At 41.1% G+C, this 19,197-nt stretch overlaps 1 protein-coding gene across 3 annotated transcripts in view; it reads left to right on the forward strand.

Moving 5' to 3' along the window:
* The window catches only part of DCLK1 (doublecortin like kinase 1), a 206,747-nt gene that overhangs the window by 118,107 nt on the left and 69,443 nt on the right, over window positions 1–19,197 (forward strand). For 2 of the 3 annotated variants that reach the window (XM_063305693.1, XM_063305692.1), the window contains exon 4: window positions 9,772–9,888. In XM_063305693.1, coding sequence (XP_063161763.1) covers window positions 9,772–9,888 — 117 coding nt within the window. Of the gene's footprint in view, window positions 1–9,771; window positions 9,889–18,171; window positions 18,375–19,197 lie in introns of those variants that run through there. The other variant, XM_063305694.1, reaches the window with a different exon arrangement.

A 19,197-nucleotide genomic window follows, 5' to 3' on the forward strand; every position in this document is an offset into this window, starting at 1 on the left:
GATTTATATGGCCACTCATCTCACAACAGTGTCTCTGGATGGGATGCAAGATGAAATGATACTTAACAATCTTGATGCCTTGATGCCTGAAATCAAAACAATAAATGCAACTCAGTGTTACCAGCTGTCCTAACAGCCAGGAACCACGCTGAGACAAGGAATAGGTCTCTAGTGTTTTATTACTGCTACATAACAGAGAATCCTAACAAACTGAAGAAGCGTGGGAAAAACCCAGACATATAAACCCCAAAGACTAAGGCAGGCCTGATCTGTGTCTCTTTGAATGGCCACCTAATTCCTCAGTACTACGCATGCGCTTTATAGCCTGGATGGGAGCCCCCTGCTCACCATCCTTACTCATGACATCACCCTCCCCTCCAGATTCACATTCCATTTCAGCCCCCTCCCTTCCAGAGGCTGAATAAGAGTCAACGACTCCTTCTAAGGTTCCATGGGAACTGGGCAACGATGGAAAGTCTTCAAAGGAAAACTCCTCCAAGGACGAATCAGTGCTGCTCTCCAGGTCTGATAACGCTTCTGGCCCACGTGGTCGCTGCTGGAAAATAGCTAGATAATTAGAAGAGTCGTCCCTCCTCCCCCCTGGGAAATGCACACCTGAGGTGGAGGACTGCGCCCCCCCCTCCTCTGTAACGAGTCAAGGCTTCAGGCGGGGGTGGAAGGTGCAAACTTACGAATTCCTCTGTCTGCTCATCCAAGTGAGGAATCTCTGGTAGAGTGCGAGGCTTGGGTTTGTGAGGGAAAAGCTGATGGAATCGATGAACCAGTGCTGGAGCATGTACATCTCTGGCATTCTCCCACGTGCACTCTTCCTCAGGGTACCCTTTCCAGTGTATGAAATATTGGATGCCCCTTCCCCTCCTCCTAGAGTCCAGAATTTCCTCAACTTCGTATTCCTCCTCCCCCTCCACAATTACTGGAGGTGGGGGGGGGCAGTTGCGATCGTAAGGCACTTGGGGGAGGGTCTTTGGCTAGCAATGATCTGTGAAACACTGGATGGACTTTCATGGATGCTGGTAGCTGTAAACGATAAGCCACTGGATTTATCTGCTGTACCACAGTGAAAGGGCCCACAAACTTAGAGTCCAATTTCTTGGAGGGTCTGGTAGAGTTCAAAAACTTGGTAGAGAGCCACACTCTGTCTCCTACTGCAATCGCTGGCCCCTCTTGTCTGTGAGTATCTGCAGCTCTCTTGTAAGCACTCTGCCCTGTTCAGCTGCTCCTTTAACAACTCCTGTGCGGCTTGTTGCTCTTTAAGAAAATCAGCCATGGCTGGAACAGTTCCCTGCTGGGAGGAGGTGGGCAACACCCGAGGGTTAACCCCGTAGAGTGCCTGGAAAGGGGACATCTTGGTCGAGGATTGTACAGAGTTGTTATAAGTAAATTCTGCCATGGGGAGCAGGGCTGGCCAATTGTCTTGCTGATAAGTGGTGTAACACCTGAGATACTGCTGTAACCATTGGTTAATTTTCTCGGCTTGCCCGTTACTAACAGGATGATGCGCTGATGACAGGTGGATCTGGACCCCTAATGACTGGAAAAGGGCCCTCCAGAACCTGGAAGTGAACTGTGGGCCTCTGTCACTCACCAAGTGATTCACCATGCCTCTATACCTAAAAACATGGTCCATGAACAACTGCGCTGTGGCTGGTGCAGATGGGAGGCCCTTGCAAGGAATAAAATGCGCCATTTTTGTGAAAAGGTCCACCACCACTAGTATGGAAGTCAGCCCCTGGACCGGGGGTAAATCAGTGATGAAATCCATGGAGATAGTATCCCAAGGCCTACTGGGGGTGGGTAGGGGTTGCAAGAGTCCTGTGGGCTTCCCTGGGAGAGGCTTGGCTCGTCTGCAGGTGTGACAAGAAGCAACGTAACCCTTTATGGCTGCAGTCATCTTAGGCCACCAGTAGTCTCTCAGAGCTCTATGGAGAGTTTTGAAAACACCTCCGTGGCCTGCCATTTGATGGTCATGGCAAAGTCTCAGTACTTCTTCCCTCAATGAAGGGGGAATATATAATCGCCCACTATGCCAGAGGATTCCTGCCTCCACATTGAATGGGGGGGGGGGAGTGTCTTGCGGGCCCCTCTGGAGGTCATCCATCCTGGCCCTGGCATACAGGTCCTGTTGCTGCTGAGCTCTGACTCTTGTAAATAGGTCCTCTGCTTGTCTGCCTGCTGCTAAAATCTCTGTTTGGTTCCCCCTCATAGACTGATCAAAGTTGTGAGGTTGTAATATAGTAGCCTGTACCTCCTGGTGAGTGGTGGGGGTTGCCTGAAAGGATCGAGACAGGGCGTCTGCCAAGCAGTTTTGCGCCCTGGGCACATAAGAAATCACAAAATTGAAACGGGAGAAAAACTGGCTCCATCTGATTTGGCGTGGGGTGAGGGATCTGGTGTTTTGTAGAAGCTGTAAATTCTTGTGATCGGTGCAAACTTTCACAGGAAAGGCTGCACCTTCTAGCCAGTGCCTCCACTCTTGGAATGCTGCTTTAATTGCCAGCAACTCCTTGTTAAAAACATCATAGTTTCTCTCTGCTGGTGAGAGCATGCATGAAAAACAGGCACACGGAAGCAATGTATTCTCGGTTTTGTTTGTATATTGCAATAACACTGCCCCAATGGCAATATCTGAAGCATCTGAATGCATTATGAATTGCTTTGTGGGATCAGGGTGTCTTAACAGCGGCTGGGATGCAAAGCGTTGCTTAAATTCTTGGAAGGCTGCTTGCTCTCTCTCCCCCCAAATGAATTTTGATCCTTTCTTCAAAAGCTGTGTGAGGGGTCTAGCCCTGTCACTAAAGTTTTTTATGAACCACCTGTAGAAATCGCAAAATCCTAGATATCTTTGTACTTCTTTAACATTTCGGGGAGGTGGCCAAGAGAGAATTGCCTGGACCTTAGAAGGATCCATGGATATGCCTTCTGTTGATACTTTATAGCCCAGGAAATGTAATTCAATTAAATCAAAGGCACACTTTTCTAGCTTGGCGAATAGCTTGTTCTCTCTCAGTCTTTGTAAGACATTACGTACATGGGTTACATGAGTTGTAGCATCCTCAGAGAAAATTAATATGTCATCTAGATAAATGACCAGATACTTATCTAGTAAATCAGAGAAAAATTGATTCATAAATCTGGAAAATATGGCTCCTGCATTAGACAAGCCAAAGGGCAAAACAAGGTACTCAAATTTACCAAACCTGGTGTCGAAGATATTCGTGCCCCTCTTTCATCCGGATCAGATTGTACGCACTCCTGAGATCCAACCTGGTAAAAATGTGTGCCTTCTGTAAGCGATCCAGCAGATCAGAGATTAAAGGCAATGGATAAGTTTCTTTTTTTGTTTGTTTATTTAAAAAACTGAAATCGTGGACCACTCTCATGGGTGTCTCCTGGTTTGCAGGTGCCAACGGGTCAGGCTTCTTTGGTACAAAGAAGGTAGGAGCAGATGCTGGGGAAGTAGATGGTCGGATGAACCCCCTTTGGAGATTAGAATCCAAGTAATCCTTTAAGGTGGCTAGTTCTTTGGGAGACATGGGATATTGTTTCCTTGCTGGAATCCTGGCTCCTGGTATCAACTCAATGGTGCAATCACAGTCCCTATGGGGGGTTAGTGCTGTGGCCTCTTGTTCGCTGAAAACGTCTGCGAAATCTGCATACTTGGCTGGCAACTGGACCCCCCCTGCTTCCGTGACTGCGTTGGTTGCTGGAGAGCGGAAAGCGGCTTGAATCTTTTGGTGCTGGCATTCCTTAGCTGGGAAGGAGATTGCTCCCATAGCCCAGTTTAGCAATGGGTTGTGGATCCTCAGCCAAGGCGTGCCTAGGATTACAGGCACATTAAGCGATGCAGTAACATAAAGCTGGGTCCACTCAGTGTGGTCTCCCGTTGTCAGTTGCACTGGTTCTGTGAACCTTCTAATCAGCCCTGCCTTGAGGGGCTGGCCGTCAATGGTCTCCACTTCTATGGGACATGGCAATTCTATGGTCGGGATGTTGAAGTCTTGTATGGTCTGCGCATCAATAAAATTGGTTGAAGCTCCGGAATCCATGAGGGCCTCTAGCTTGACCTGGTGCTCTGGGTTGACGTGCATTATTACTGGTAAGTAGTAAAAGGATCTTCAGCAAAGGATCGTTACCTTGTTGTGGTGCTGGAGCTTGAGTACCTCAATGATGCCATGAGCTAAACCGTGAAGGGACACCCAAGACGGGAAGGTCATGACAGAGAGGTCAGACTAAATGCGATCCCTGGGGAAGGTAATGGCAACCCACCCCAGTATTCTTGCTGTGAAAACTAAATGGATCAGTACAACCAGAGATATGTCGGTATACCATTGGAAGATGAGACCCCCAGGTCGGAAGATGGTCAAAATGCTACTGGGGAGGAACAGAGGATGAGTTCAACTAGCCCCAGACGTGATGACGCAGCTAGATCAAAGCCGAAAGGACGGCTAGCGGCCGACGGTGCTGGTGGTGAACGGCGAATCCAATGTTCTAAGGATCAACACACCATTGGAACCTGGAATGTAAGATCTATGAGCCAGGGCAAATTGGATGTGGTTATTGCTGAGCTGTCAAGATTAAAGATAGACATTCTGGGCATCAGTGAACTGAAATGGACTGGAATGGGCCACTTCACATCAAATGACCACCAGATCTACTACTGTGGACAAGAGGACCACAGAAGAAATGGAGTAGCCTTCATAATTAATAGTCAAGTGGCTAAAGCAGTGCTTGGATACAACCCAAAAAATGACAGAATGATCTCAATTCGAATTCAGGGCAAGCCATCTAACATCACAGTGATCCAAATATACGCCCCAACCACAAATGCTGAAGAAGCTGAAGTAGAGCAGTTCTATGAGGATCTGCAGCACCTACTGGACAACACGCCTAAAAGAGATGTTATTTTCATCACAGGAGACTGGAATGCTAAGGTGGGCAGTCAAATGACACCTCGAATTACAAGTAAGTATGGCCTGGGAGAACAAAATGAAGCAGGACATAGGCTGATAGAATTTTGCCAAGACAATTCACTCTGCATAACAAACACTCTCTTCCAACAACCTAAGAGACGGTTTTATACATGGACTTCACCAGATGGACAACACCGAAATCAGATTGATTACATCCTTTGCAGCCAAAGGTGGTGGACATCTGTACAGTCAGTAAAAACAAGGCCTGGAGCTGACTGTAGTTCAGATCACGAACTTCTTCTTGAACAATTTAGGATCAGACTAAAGAGATTAGGAAAGACCCACAGATCAGCTAGATATGAGCTCACTAATATTCCTAAGGAATATGCAGTGGAGGTGAAGAATAGATTTAAGGGACTGGACTTAGTAGATAGGGTCCCGGAAGAACTCTGGACAGAAGTTGGCAGCATTGTTCAGGAGGCGGCAACAAAATACATCCCAAAGAAAGAGAAAACCAAGAAGGCAAAATGGCTGTCTGCTGAGACACTAGAAGTAGCCCAAGAAAGAAGGAAAGCAAAAGGCAACAATGATAGGGGGAGATATGCCCAATTAAATGCAAAATTCCAGAGGTTAGCCAGAAGAGATAAGGAATTATTTTTAAACAAGCAATGCGTGGAAGTGGAAGAAGACAATAGAATAGGAAGGACAAGAGACCTCTTCCAGAAAATTAGAAACATTGGAGGTAAATTCCAGGCAAAAATGCGTATGATCAAAAACAAAGATGGCAAGGACCTAACAGAAGAAGAAGAGATCAAGAAAAGGTGGCAAGAATATACAGAAGACCTGTATAGGAAGGATAACAATATCGGGGATAGCTTTGACGGTGTGGTCAGTGAGCTAGAGCCAGACATCCTGAAGAGTGAGGTTGAGTGGGCCTTAAGAAGCATTGCTAATAACAAGGCAGCAGGAGACGACGGCATCCCAGCTGAACTGTTCAAAATCTTGCAAGATGATGCTGTCAAGGTAATGCATGCTATATGCCAGCAAATTTGGAAAACACAAGAATGGCCATCAGATTGGAAAAAATCAACTTATATCCCCATACCAAAAAAGGGAAACACTAAAGAATGTTCAAACTATCGAACAGTGGCACTCATTTCACATGCCAGTAAGGTAATGCTCAAGATCCTGCAAGGTAGACTTCAGCAGTTCATGGAGTGAGAATTGCCAGATGTACAAGCTGGCTTTAGAAAAGGCAGAGGAACTAGAGACCAAATTGCCAATATCCGCTGGATAATGGAAAAAGCCAGGGAGTTTCAGAAAAACATCTATTTCTGTTTTATTGACTATTCTAAAGCCTTTGACTGTGTGGATCATAACAAATTGTGGCAAGTTCTTAGTGGTATGGGGATACCAAGTCATCTTGTCTGCCTCCTGAAGAATCTGTATAATGACCAAGTAGCAACAGTAAGAACAGACCACGGAACAACAGACTGGTTTAAGATTGGGAAAGGAGTACGGCAGGGCTGTATACTCTCACCCTACCTATTCAACTTGTATGCAGAACACATCATGCGACAAGCTGGGCTTGAGGAATCCAAGGCTGGAGTTAAAATCTCTGGAAGAAACATTAACAATCTCAGATATGTAGATGATACCACTTTGATGGCTGAAAGTGAAGAGGAACTGAGGAGCCTTATGATGAAGGTGAAAGAAGAAAGTGCAAAAGCTGGCTTGCAGCTAAACCTTAAAAAAACCAAGATGATGGCAACCAGCTTGATTGATAACTGGCAAATAGAGGGAGAAAATGTAGAGGCAGTGAAAGACTTTGTATTTCTAGGTGCAAAGATTACTGCAGATGCTGACTGCAGTCAGGAAATCAGAAGACGCTTCATCCTTGGGAGAAGAGCAATGACAAATCTCGATAAAATAGTTAAGAGCAGAGACATCACACTGACAACAAAGGCCTGCATAGTTAAAGCAATGGTGTTCCCTGTAGTAACATATGGCTGCGAGAGCTGGACCATAAGGAAGGCTGAGAGAAGGAAGATAGATGCTTTTGAACTGTGGTGTTGGAGGAAAATTCTGAGAGTGCCTTGGACTGCAAGAAGATCCAACCAGTCCATCCTCCAGGAAATAAAGCCAGACTGCTCACTTGAGGGAATGATATTAAAGGCAAAACTGAAATACTTTGGCCACATAATGAGAAGACAGGACACCCTGGAGAAGATGCTGATGCTAGGGAGAGTGGAAGGCAAAAGGAAGAGGGGCCGACCAAGGGCAAGATGGATGGATGATATTCTAGAGGTGACGGACTTGTCCCTGGGGGAGCTGGGGGTGTTGACGACCGACAGGAAGCTCTGGTGTGGGCTGGTCCATGAAGTCACGAAGAGTTGGAAGCGACTAAACGAATAAACAACAACAAAAAGTAAAAGGATTGCCTGGAATCCTTGGAATGAGCCCTCCTTAATTGATTGATGGTCTCCCTGCTGAGCTCTGTGGAGGGAGACTGACGGAGTTTCTCTGGTTGGAAGCAGAGGCGGAGATGGCTCTTGTTTCAGCTGCTTGCCCTGGGGGTCTTACTGAAGTTGCTTGGCTTCTCGCTGGGCAAGCTCTCACCATGTGCCCTTGGGCTCTGCAGTAAAAACAGAGGGCTCTCTCTCTCCTTCTCTGCCTCTCGGCCTCGGAAATAAGCCTCCTGCTCGCCCCAATCTGCATCGGCTCCTCTGGTCCTGAGTGAGTGGATGCCACAGAGAGAGCTGGAAATCCTGGAAGTGCTCTGAGGGCCCTGTTTCTCCCTGGCTGCATCTGTCTGAGCTCTTCTAGCCTGGCATCTATGACCACAGACAACTGATATAAGGCTTCTAGGTTAGCTGGTGTTCCCTGGTGCACTAATTCATTCTTAATTTCTTCATCCAGCCCCTGTTTGAATTGGTCTTTTAATGCACTCTCATTCCAGTCCAGATCTCCTGCTAACAACTTGAAATCAGCAATGTAGATTCCCACCCTCTTGTTACCTTGCTTGAGCTTCCGAATTTCCTGGCTGGCAGTGACCTCTCTGATCGGGTTGTCAAAGTGTGCTCAGAAACTTGCCAAAAAGTTCTGGTAGTCATTGAGAATCGGGTCGTTGTTCTCCACCATGGGAATAGCCCATTTGGCTGCTGGTCCCTTTAGCAGACTTAGGATGAAGGTGACTCTGGTTCTGTCTGTGAGAAACTCTGCCGGTCTGCTGTCGAAGAACATAGTGCACTGTGTGAGAAAGGTTCTCAACTGTCCTGCTTCTCCTCCAAACTTCTCTGGTAGACTGCCCTGGGATCTCAAGACTACTGGCGGAGCTGCTGCTGCTGCTGCTGCTGGCGCTGGTTGTGGGTTAATCGGAGCTGGTTGTTGTAACTGCTGTAGCATGGCAGCTTGTAATGTGTTGACCTGTAGATCTACCTGTTGTTGGTGTTGTTGCAGGGCTGCTGCCAATTGTTGGATGGCGAGCCGAATTTCTTGGTTTTCTGAAGACATTTCCAAATGTCTCCCCTTTAAATTCTTTGTTCCTCCCTCTTTCGATGGGAGTAGGAGTTTGTTAGAATTGATGTCCTAACAGCCAGGAACCACGCTGAGACAAGGAATAGGTCTCTAGTGTTTTATTACTGCTACATAACAGAGAATCCTAACAAACTGAAGAAGCGTGGGAAAAACCCAGACATATAAACCCCAAAGACTAAGGCAGGCCCGATCTGTGTCTCTTTGAATGGCCACCTAATTCCTCAGTACTACGCATGCGCTTTACAGCCTGGATGGGAGCCCCCTGCTCGCCATCCTCACTCATGACACCAGCAGAGCTTACCTAACCACCTGGCCCAAATGCCAATCGCCCAGGGGAAGGCATTAAGGATGAGTCACTGTAGGTGGCATAGAAGTCAAAGGGTCAAAATGGAACCTGAGTCACTTGAATCAGACACCCCTATAAGAACCAGACAAGAAGATTCATGTAAACTTTATATTTTTTCATTTCTTCTCTTCAAGTGAGTCATCTGGATCCATTACCTCAATTACATAATTTTTTCCTCTATTTGACAAGTATTTTGATTATTTTCATATTCATTATGACTACATTCTATCAGCTTTCATGCAAACTTGATTTCTTCATGTATTAGTCAAAGATCCATTTTCCAGGTGTGGCTTTCAGCCCTATGCACATTTATAAACACGTACTGAGTTGCTCCCAAGTGGGAGAGCAATTTTATTTCCTCATTGATTTTCATCATCTGTTATGAAAATCGAAAGCAGTCTAGTCCTGCCCATGATACATTTTGTGTGCTTTGTTGTGAACTGCCATTCACCAGAGGATTATGTAGGGAAAATAAACATATTGCATTTTTCTTAAAATATTGTATGACAGACACGACAGGGGCCTGCATTACTTATATACTCTTTTTTGATATATGGAAATAAATTTCAGATACATCCTTTGAGATATACTTAGCTGTACTTCACACATGATTGCAAAAATGATGAAGTAGAAGACTGGAAGACATGGTTATTCAGATAGATTTATATGCGTGTGTGCATTTATCTGTAGCTGAGCTGCTTCAAATGCTTTCATTTTGAAGTGGTTCCTTCTAAGACCTTTTAAAGAAAGTTTGAATTTTGGCAGTCACCCCAACAATGTCATCTGGCATGCACAACAGGAGCTGGGAAAGATCCAGTCATGGGCTTTGATTCTTTGACTCTTTTATAAAGGACAAGAAGGGAATAATTTCAGTACCTTTTTTCTATAAATCATATTAAGGCAGAAATGTGGAAGCTGTTCAGCTTATTAACTGAATGCTATTTGTTTGACTTGCAGAATGTCGTGTAGTGAAATCCACTTCCTATACCAAAATAGCTTCAACACCACGTCGGAGCACCACCAAGAGCCCAGGTCCATCTAGACGCAGCAAATCTCCAGCATCCACCAGCTCAGGTAACACCCTGCATATACATACAGTAAACTTAACTGAGTAGCAGGTAACTCTTTGGCTATCATAATGATTATTTCAAGGTGGTTAAGTATATGTACCTAGTAATGGGGCTCAAATATAGTTTGTTTTCAAAATGAAAAATAGTAAGTATTTCTTGCTTACTGTGGATTGTCAAATAGTCAGATCTGACATTATCTCATCAATGAATTGAACTGTATGTACTATACAAATATTGTAACTGAAATAAACTTTAGAGAAGAAAAAGTGCTGTGTCCCAGATTTTTAAAATCTTTATTCAGCAAACTCTTTGACTGCATAATATGTTTCTTTGAAGGTAAACTTGAGGTAAGGAGATAGAATAGTATACCCACTTTCTCCTCATTCTGATGGGCTGGAAGTATCAATAGAATAATGTTTTGTGGTTGTATAACATTTTAGAGGGGGAAATGCTTGAGACTGTTCCTCTGCGCAGTTATCCCTTTGAGTATCTTAAAGTAGGTGTTTGGGAAAGAAAAGGAATTTGATGCTATATTGTGCATTGTTTATTTCTGAATTAGTTGGGAGGGTCTCAGAACAGGGTAATTTCAAGTTTGATACTGAGACTGTTCAGGGAAGCTCATCACAGATTATACTTAGGGCCTGTTTATCATTAGGCAATCCTTTGCATCTGATTATCTGTGTTGGGTAGAGTGATGGTGATGTGAATGTGAAAAACTTTCTTACAATAAACTGTCATGAAGATTTCAGTTCATGGGATTTGATCCATGATACAGAACCCAAGACATCACTTGTGATTTTATTTTATTCTTTTTTTATTAACACAGCATAGCAAAGGAAGTCTCATTTTTCTGGCAGGATTTCATTATAGAAGCTTAGCCAGGCAAGCGCATTCCTTTCTCCCTGCTTTCCCATTTTCAATACTGAAATAGCAATAAAAGCAAAGAGCAAAATAAAAGCAACAGAGACTTGATTAATACATAGTTGCTAAGCATTTCTACTAGCAAAGTAAAGCTTTCCACTGCTGGTAAAGTCTGCCTCATTGTATATGGAGTCTAATGTGTAGACTAAACCTGAAGATTACTACTTATATATCCTTTTCCAATTTTCAAGTTAATGTAAGGGGTTATTTACACTGGCTAGATTTTTCTCCCTCAGGCTGGCATCTTCTCATGCTGGCTAGCCAAATGTAATCATTTCTGTCTGTATTCTTCAGCTTTCTATGAGTGCCATCAAGATAGGTAAACAGCCCCAAGAGAGACAGTTTGCTTTATAGATTGTCCTGAGATTGCATAACCTGAAATTCTCACCTGAGCATGTTAAGAATTTCTGTTGCATATTCCAAACCATGTACCAGGATCCTCAGTCTAAGTTGTGACCACCTTTTCGAACTAGACCACTGCCATTGAACCCTGAGAACAACTCATCTATAAATTATAGAGTATACTATAAGTAAATGACATTAATCTCAGACTCTCCCCTGTTTTCCTTGGTTTTCTCTTAATATTAGATCTGCTGTGCCACTATACTAGAATGAAGTATAGCTGTAGAACAAGACAAAAGACCCCTCACATTTTCTTGATAATCAATGCTGGGTCAAATATCAGTAATACCTAGAACTGTTTTACCTTAGACTGGAGTTCTAAGAAGGAAACTTAAGACCCTAAGAGCTCATATGATACGTTCAACTAATTTTCTTGTTTATGAAAGATAATCAGAAAGAGAAAGAAGAATATCGCATATGACTGACAGGCCTTGCAAATGGTGTCAGCAAAAGAGAATTGGTTTTTGGGACCATGGTCTGAGTTGTCTGATGATGGATTACTGATACAAGAAAGGTTGTACTTCATAAGAAATGTGTCTACCTAAAATATCACAAGCTTGATCAGGAAGGCTTTAAATTTTGCCCCATGGAACAAAATTCCTGAAGTAAAGACTGTATAATGTAAAAGTATATGGGAGTGTATAATGAGGCCTAATGAACAATTCAGTGAAAAATCAGGCTTACGGTGGGAATGGCGGAGTGAACGGCTGTGCCCACTGGCTCTGCGGGTGGAACTGACAGTGTGGTCACCTTTTTTGGGCTCAGGCAGGTCTTCCTGAAGCCCCAGAATTCCCCTTAATCTCTGGATCTGTCCTCCGAATGACTGATTGTAGCGAGAAGATTACGAGTTGAGCTTTGCATTTGCCTGGTAAGATCAGCTGGGAGGCACAGGATTTCATCATTTCCAAGCCGTGTTGTAGCCTTAAAGAGACACTAAGTCCAGCCACCCCTTTTCTCAATCACCAATTTGTATTTTTTTTTAAGTATATGTACCCTAAGAGAGATTTTCTACAGTGAGGAGAAGCTAGCTCTCTTGGTGCCTAGAATTATTTCTGGGTTTACTTCTTAATAAAAAAAAAAATTCTTTTAAGCTTTGGATTTCATTTTCCTTCCAAAGGAAACAAAGACTAAGACTAAATAATGTCTTCCTGTTACTATTTTTGTGTTAAATTTGAAGATATTAGCATTTTCCTATACGTTGAATCGGCTGATCTGAACCTTCAATTTTCTGTTCACTTTCTCTTGAGAATGTTCCGTTCACTCTCACTTTTTGTAAACAAGCTGTTGACTTTCGATTTTTGCTGGTTAAACTCCTAAGGGGCACCATAACCTACTGCGTAAGACATGGAGGATTTTAAACAGATCTTTTCTGATTTTCACCAGGATTTTAAGCAGATTTCTTCTGACTTTTATTGTGCTTTTATGCAAGACATCCAGGACATTGTGGAAAATATGAAATCTAAAATATGCCTTCAGGTTGGGGATGTGGATGAAATTGAAGAATTTTTTAAGACTGAGATTGAAACTATTATTGTGATGCTGGATGAAGTTTCAATAAAGGACTTGGAGAAACCAAGGGAGAGAGTGATCTGCAAGCCATATGTAAAATTGATCGCCTGGTGGAATCCTATGAAAAGAACCTGGCATCTTTGAGCGGGGCAGTTGGGCTGGCTGTTAAGGGAAAGCTTTGTGCATACTGTGAGAATATGTAACTGCATTGGTTCATTATGAAGTGGGATAAGGGTTGAAAAAAAATTATTTGGTTTGTTTTAAGGATTTCATTGATGCTATTTGCCTTAAAAGATTTGGATTTACTGTCTTGAATTGGTTTTTTATGGGCTTATCAATATTATAATTACTAAAACTGTTGTATTAGGGATAAAGAATGTTTATCTGGTTGCTACTATTAAAATTGCTGTAGTATTAAGTATAATAGTAGATAACTTAAGCTTTTTAATTTGATTCTTATTATAGTAGAGAGAAATGTATATAATAGTGGTAGGTTTGGATTAATTAAATATGTTTTATTTTTTGGAGGGGAGAAAGAGGGTTAAAGTTTATATGAATTTTTCTTGTCTTTATTTTAATATAAGAGGGAGGAGTAACTGTACTTAGTGATTTTTATTAAGTATTGAAGTAGAATGATTTATAGAAATAATGTGGTGTTTTGGGTTTAATATAGAGTAAGATATTGATAATTGAAATTTTTGTATATCCTTGCTGTTTAAAGTTGGAAGCCACATCGTTTTGTAAAATTGAAAAAAAAATCTCTTGTGTCTTTTTGCACTTCCTTAGTTTCTTTCTCTTCATTGTGGTTTTTTTGTTTTTTGTAGTTTTTTATTTTTCTCTTTAAATCTAATAAAATTTATCCCAAAAGAAAAATCAGAAAAAAAAAGTTGGCTCAGAATATTCATGGTCTTCATATTATTGCCTGCCCAATCAAGCTGAAGATGTAGACAACATTTTCAAAAAGTCAGTTGTAGATCTTTCAAAGAGCCAGGACTTATTAGTAATGGGATACTGTAATTACCCTGTAATCTTTTGAGAGAGAAACTCTGCTAAACATTGTCCTTTTAGGAAATTCCTGATTTGTTTTGCAAATAGTTTTCTCCTTTAAATTGTTCAGGAAATCACCAGTTGATTTGATATCACTGAATTGATATCAGTAGCAGAAGAGTGAGTTGAGGAGGTAGACGCATTAGGAACATTGGAGGAATTTTGGAATTCTTGATTTTAAAAGAAAATCAAAGCTAAGGGTACTCAATCTCTTCAAACAAGTATATTTTAATCAACTTAGAGCAATGATATGGAGCACCCTGTAGCAGGAGGTGCTAATGGGAAAAGGAAATCAGGGTGGATAGGAGTTCCTAAAAATGTAAAATCTTAAAGTGTAATTCTATCCAAGAAAACAAAAAAGAAGAATTAAATTGTTATTAAAACCCTGGTGGGGTGGTGAAACATATATAGGAAGTGAAAGAGGAACAGGTTATGAGAGAAGAATACATACAAATAGTCCAAAATTGTAGAAATGATGTCAAGAAAGTAAAATCTCAGAAGGAGCTGACGTTGGAAATAACAACAACAGCAACATAAAGATTTTTTGATGCATATTCAAAAGAAATGAAAAAGAAAAAGTTCTGTATACTAGCTACTCAATGAAGATGACAAAAGTGTAATAGGTAGCAAAGAAAAGGGTAATATCCTGGAAAAAGAGTGAAATGTCATACAACTGAAGGAAGGAAAATGGTATCTCTAGTAAGAGAAGAAGACCAAGAATTGTAGAGCAGTCAGTCTGACATTGATGTCTGACAAGATTCTAGAGTTCCTGATACAGTTATTGTTTTCTAAGCATCTTAAAAATAATGCAGAGATCATGAGAAGCATTGATTTGTCAACAGCAAGTATTTTCTGATGAAAATTAAATAATTGTTTGATTGGGTCAACTTCTGCAGTAGATTGTGGGAACGCTGGATGCATAATCAGCCATGCAGAGAGGGCATGCTACGGACCCCGTCTGCAAGAGAATTCCATCTGGTGGGGTCCAGGAGGCGGGCCTTCTCTGCAGCAGCTCCCGCCCTTTGGAACATCCTTCCCTCGGAAGTGAGGTTAGCCCCCTCTCTTCTGGACTTCAGAAAACAGTTGAAAACCTGGTTTTGTCACCATGCTGGGATTGGGGAGAAGAAGAGCCATTCTTGGGGCTGGTTAGTTCCCTAGCCCTGCAGGGACCAGCCTTATCCCTTTATGGGCTGAATTTGATCTGCCCTTACTTGGATTTTATTGTATTTTATATTTATTGAGTATTGGTATTATTTATAATTTTATTGAAATTTAAATTGTTTTTACTGTGAACTGCCCAGGGTCCCCCATGTGGGGGAGATGGGCAATGATAAAAATATGATAAATAAATAAATAAATAATATATGCTTCAGGAAAGCATTTCACAAAGTCCCCATCACATTCTGATTAGCAAGCTAGCAAAGTGTGTGTGTGTGTGTGTGCCTGTGATGGCATGGCAAGTGGGTGCATAGCTGAGTCAAAAATTGTACTCTGAGAGTGCTCATCAGTTGAAGTGAGATATCAAAGGTATGAACTATAAGATTTAGTCCTGGACACTGTACACTTCAATACTTTTATAAATGACTTGAACGAAGAAGTGGAAGGATGCTTATTGCAATCATACAAAATTGGGATTGCTAATCTCTTAGAAAGCAGAAATAAAATTCAAAATGATCTGAAAAAAGGTTAGAAAAATGGGCTGAAAATAATGGAATCACACAAATACAATGTTATGCACTTCAAAGAAATTTAATGAGCAGATATATAAGAAGAATAAGAGCCAGTTTTGTGTAGTGGTTAAAGCACCAGGCTAGAAACCAGGAGACCATGAGTTCTAGTCCTGCCTTAGGCACAAAGCCAGCTGGGTGACTTTGGGCCAGTCACTCTCTCTCAGCCCTAGGAAGAAACAATGGCAAACCACTTCTGAAAACGTTGCCAAGAAAACTGCATGGAATAGTCCAGGCAGTCGCCAGGAGTCAATACTGACTTGAACACTTGTATATGAAGAATCACCTGGCTTAGCAACAGTATTATGAAAAAGATCTTGGAAGATAGTAGCTAACTATGAACTGAACAAGTCAGCAGTGTGATGTGAAAGGGCAAATGCAATTTTAAATTTGAGCAGGAAATGTAAAATTTCCAGACCACAGAAAGAAATTGCTCAATTTTATTCTATGTTAGTCAAACATATAACAAGTACTGTGCTTTGAGCACCACAGTTCAGAAGGATTCAGAGAAACTAAAAAAGGTTCAAAGAAAAGTTAACAACTATGATCTAAGGGATAACTATAAGAAGATTTGTTAGGTGTGTGTGTGTTAATGATTATTCTGTTCACCTACCTGAGAAGACATCCCTTAAAAAGATACCAGGACCTGTTCTGTATCATCTAGAGGGCAGGACCCTGAACAAAGTAAGTTTGAGAGTGAAGCTGTCCAGAGAGGTGATTGGCTTTCATTTACTGATTGAGTTCACAGAGAAGGTGGAGAGGCATATGTTATGAATACTTTAATCTGGATTTCTACATGGAGTGTGGTGGGAGTGGAGATGGAGATGGAAATTCCAGCCCTAATTCTAAGTGTGTATGATCCAGCAAACCAATATAAGTTTTTCAGAGTAATTAATTCTTATAAATGAATCCATTAACACAACCTGAATTATTCTTTTTTATAATTCTTTCTCCAACTGGTTTTTGTCATTTACTATTATACCAGTGGTTTATGCAAGAGAAAATAATTGTCCAAGAGGCTTTTAAAAATAGAATGAAAGATAAAAGTTCCAGTTCTGCTACATTGTCTGGATAGTCAATTAAGTCCTGGTCCCTCAGTGCAGGAAAATTTGCTTTTGCGGAATATAGAAAGACATAGCAAGCAGATACCCAGCATTCCTCCGCCCCACCCAGTTTTCTTGTAATCTCATCAGTAATTTCTCTACTGTAGATTTATCAGTGTCTTGTGCCAGGGTTATACTTAATATCAGTATTAGTGACATGGCATCTTCTGTATCTTACTGGGTTATATTATTGTGGGGGGGAGGAATTCTTTACCATTAGCCCATTATTGGCTTCACAAATAGAATGCAAGCAAGGTATATTCTTTTTAAAAATATTGTAAGTCCCAGAATTGCAAGAGTGAGACCTTGTCTATTTGCTTGTCTTCCTAATGTAACAATGCATAAAATATTTAATTTTCAAAACCTTCATTGTGGTTCTGAGAAATGTTAGGGTCAGATGGATGGAGTAGGCAATGGAAAATGGAAAGTGAATCAGACTTTTGTTTCAATTAGTTTATTATTGATTACACATGTAGAACTTTCCTTCTTCTGCTACAACTTGTGAATGTTTCAACTTTTTGAAAAGGGTTTAGCATTTAAAATGTATTCTCTACCATTAAACTATTGTTTTTGCTCGGAAGTGAGAGAAGTGTTTAGGTAAGCAGCAATCGACTAGAAGCCTTTAAACTAAATGCAAATCGTGCTATAATCTTAATTCTAAGCAAAAATGATTTAGAAGCCAAGCAATTAATCATGCTAGTAGTAATGTGTTGTTGGCAACCTTTGTGTCAGTCTTCCTCCATTAGAATACCCTGTTATCTCTTATAAATTATCCATGTCCAAGCACGCCCCACCGTTAATATTGTTGATGAATGAGTGGTGATTCACAAGCAAATGTCTTTGGCATTAATTCATCAAAAATTCCATGTAAGTAGTTCACATGATTTAAACAACAGATTCCTGAATTTCATGGTAAACCTTTCTGCATAGTGGTAGTTGAGTTCAAGGGCTAACTCAAAGTTTAGGATCATTTGGACCTCCAGATATTCCTGATCTCTCGGCTGGGGCTGCTAGGGATGGTTTTTAGCAACATCTGGAAGGCTACAGGTTTTCCACCTTTGTGCTAATTCTGCAACTTTCCTATTCTAATCCAATGTGCGAAAAACAAGCTTCTGAAGATAAATTTAACATAACAGTATTGTAATAGTTAATTAACATTCCACAAAGTGCTTTTTGTGTCTGAGCTGAATAAGGAACACATCACATAGGTAACTATGCAGAATATTTATCACTGTGCATAGTTGGCAGATGGAAAAGAAAAATATCCTTCCTACTGAACAATGCTTTAAAATCTAGTTCTCTCCACTGGGCATAGCAGTTCGGATGCTACCAGTCAGCTAAGCTTTTATAAGAATTATTATTATTATTATTGTGATTTTCAGATGAGTAATTTGGTATATTGTTCCCAAAGGCACTTCATTATGATTCAGTGTGCAGCAGCATATAAGATTGCTAAGGCTTTGGGGGCTTGGCAGATCAGTGAGAGCTGCAGTTGCTCAGCATCCTGAAGCATTGTGTATTGACACCTTTGATGTAGCCCTCAGACAGCACCTACACCTCCTACTGCTCCTCGGAAGACGTCAGCCTTACGCAGAAAATGCTTTGGTTTATGAATCCGGCATCTTATTCAGGTCTCTCTGTGAGCAGCTTTGGCAACCCTTAACTAATCCTAACGCTTCCTGTTTCTGCCAGTGCCTGAGTGTAGTACAAAGGCAAATATTTTCCTGCTTGGCTGTATCAGGTTAAAAATAAGTCTGTTTCCATGTTAGAACTCAGAGAAGGTAAGTTAAATGCCTTATTACTATCATGGCATGAAAATATTAATGCAAAATAGAGAGTTTGGATGTCTGCTAGCTACTGATTTTTTGTGGCTAATGGATATAGATTGTGACCTAGCAATGGCATGTCTGAGAAGACATTTTATTATATAGCATCTCTCTTTCTCTCCTGTTTTTCAGTGCAATGTTAGCATTATTTACCTAGGTTGTCTATTCTACAGCTTTCACAGCTGTGAAGTTTTCATTTTAAATGCTAAGGCAAATGTTATGTAAATAGGAAGGAATAGTAATGAGTACAGCAACAGTTTAGAAGCCTTTGATATTTATGAAAGCAACTGTGAAAGGATGGGTAGTGATCTTGGAAATGAAAGAGTTCCAGATGAGTTAATGTCTAGGTCAGAAGTATCACATGGAAATCTTTCCAACAGTTCCAAGTTAGTCTCAGCAGTAGTAAATGTCCTTTTTATGTATAGCAATAATCTGATATTTCTGATAGATAACATTAAACAACCCTCCATCTCTAAAAAGGAAGGGAAGAGACCAACTGTTAAGGTTTTTTTTTTTAAAAAAAACAGCAAATATAATCTTCAGCATTTTTTTTTGGCATGGACAAGGACTCCAGAGTTGAAGACAATAATTTTAATTTCATTGTGGCTACATATTGAATACAAATCAGTTGATCATTTATTAAGTAAAATGTATACCTATTGAAAACTGAGGGACCCACATTAAAGAGATGAGAGCATCTTTATTTGATTCTTATTATGAGTCTAAAGACTGTAAAAGGGCAAAGCAGAAAGCATTGGTTAATGTGAGCAATATGTTG

This window comes from Candoia aspera, chromosome 5, assembly GCF_035149785.1.
Source record: "Candoia aspera isolate rCanAsp1 chromosome 5, rCanAsp1.hap2, whole genome shotgun sequence".
NCBI lineage: Eukaryota > Metazoa > Chordata > Lepidosauria > Squamata > Boidae > Candoia > Candoia aspera.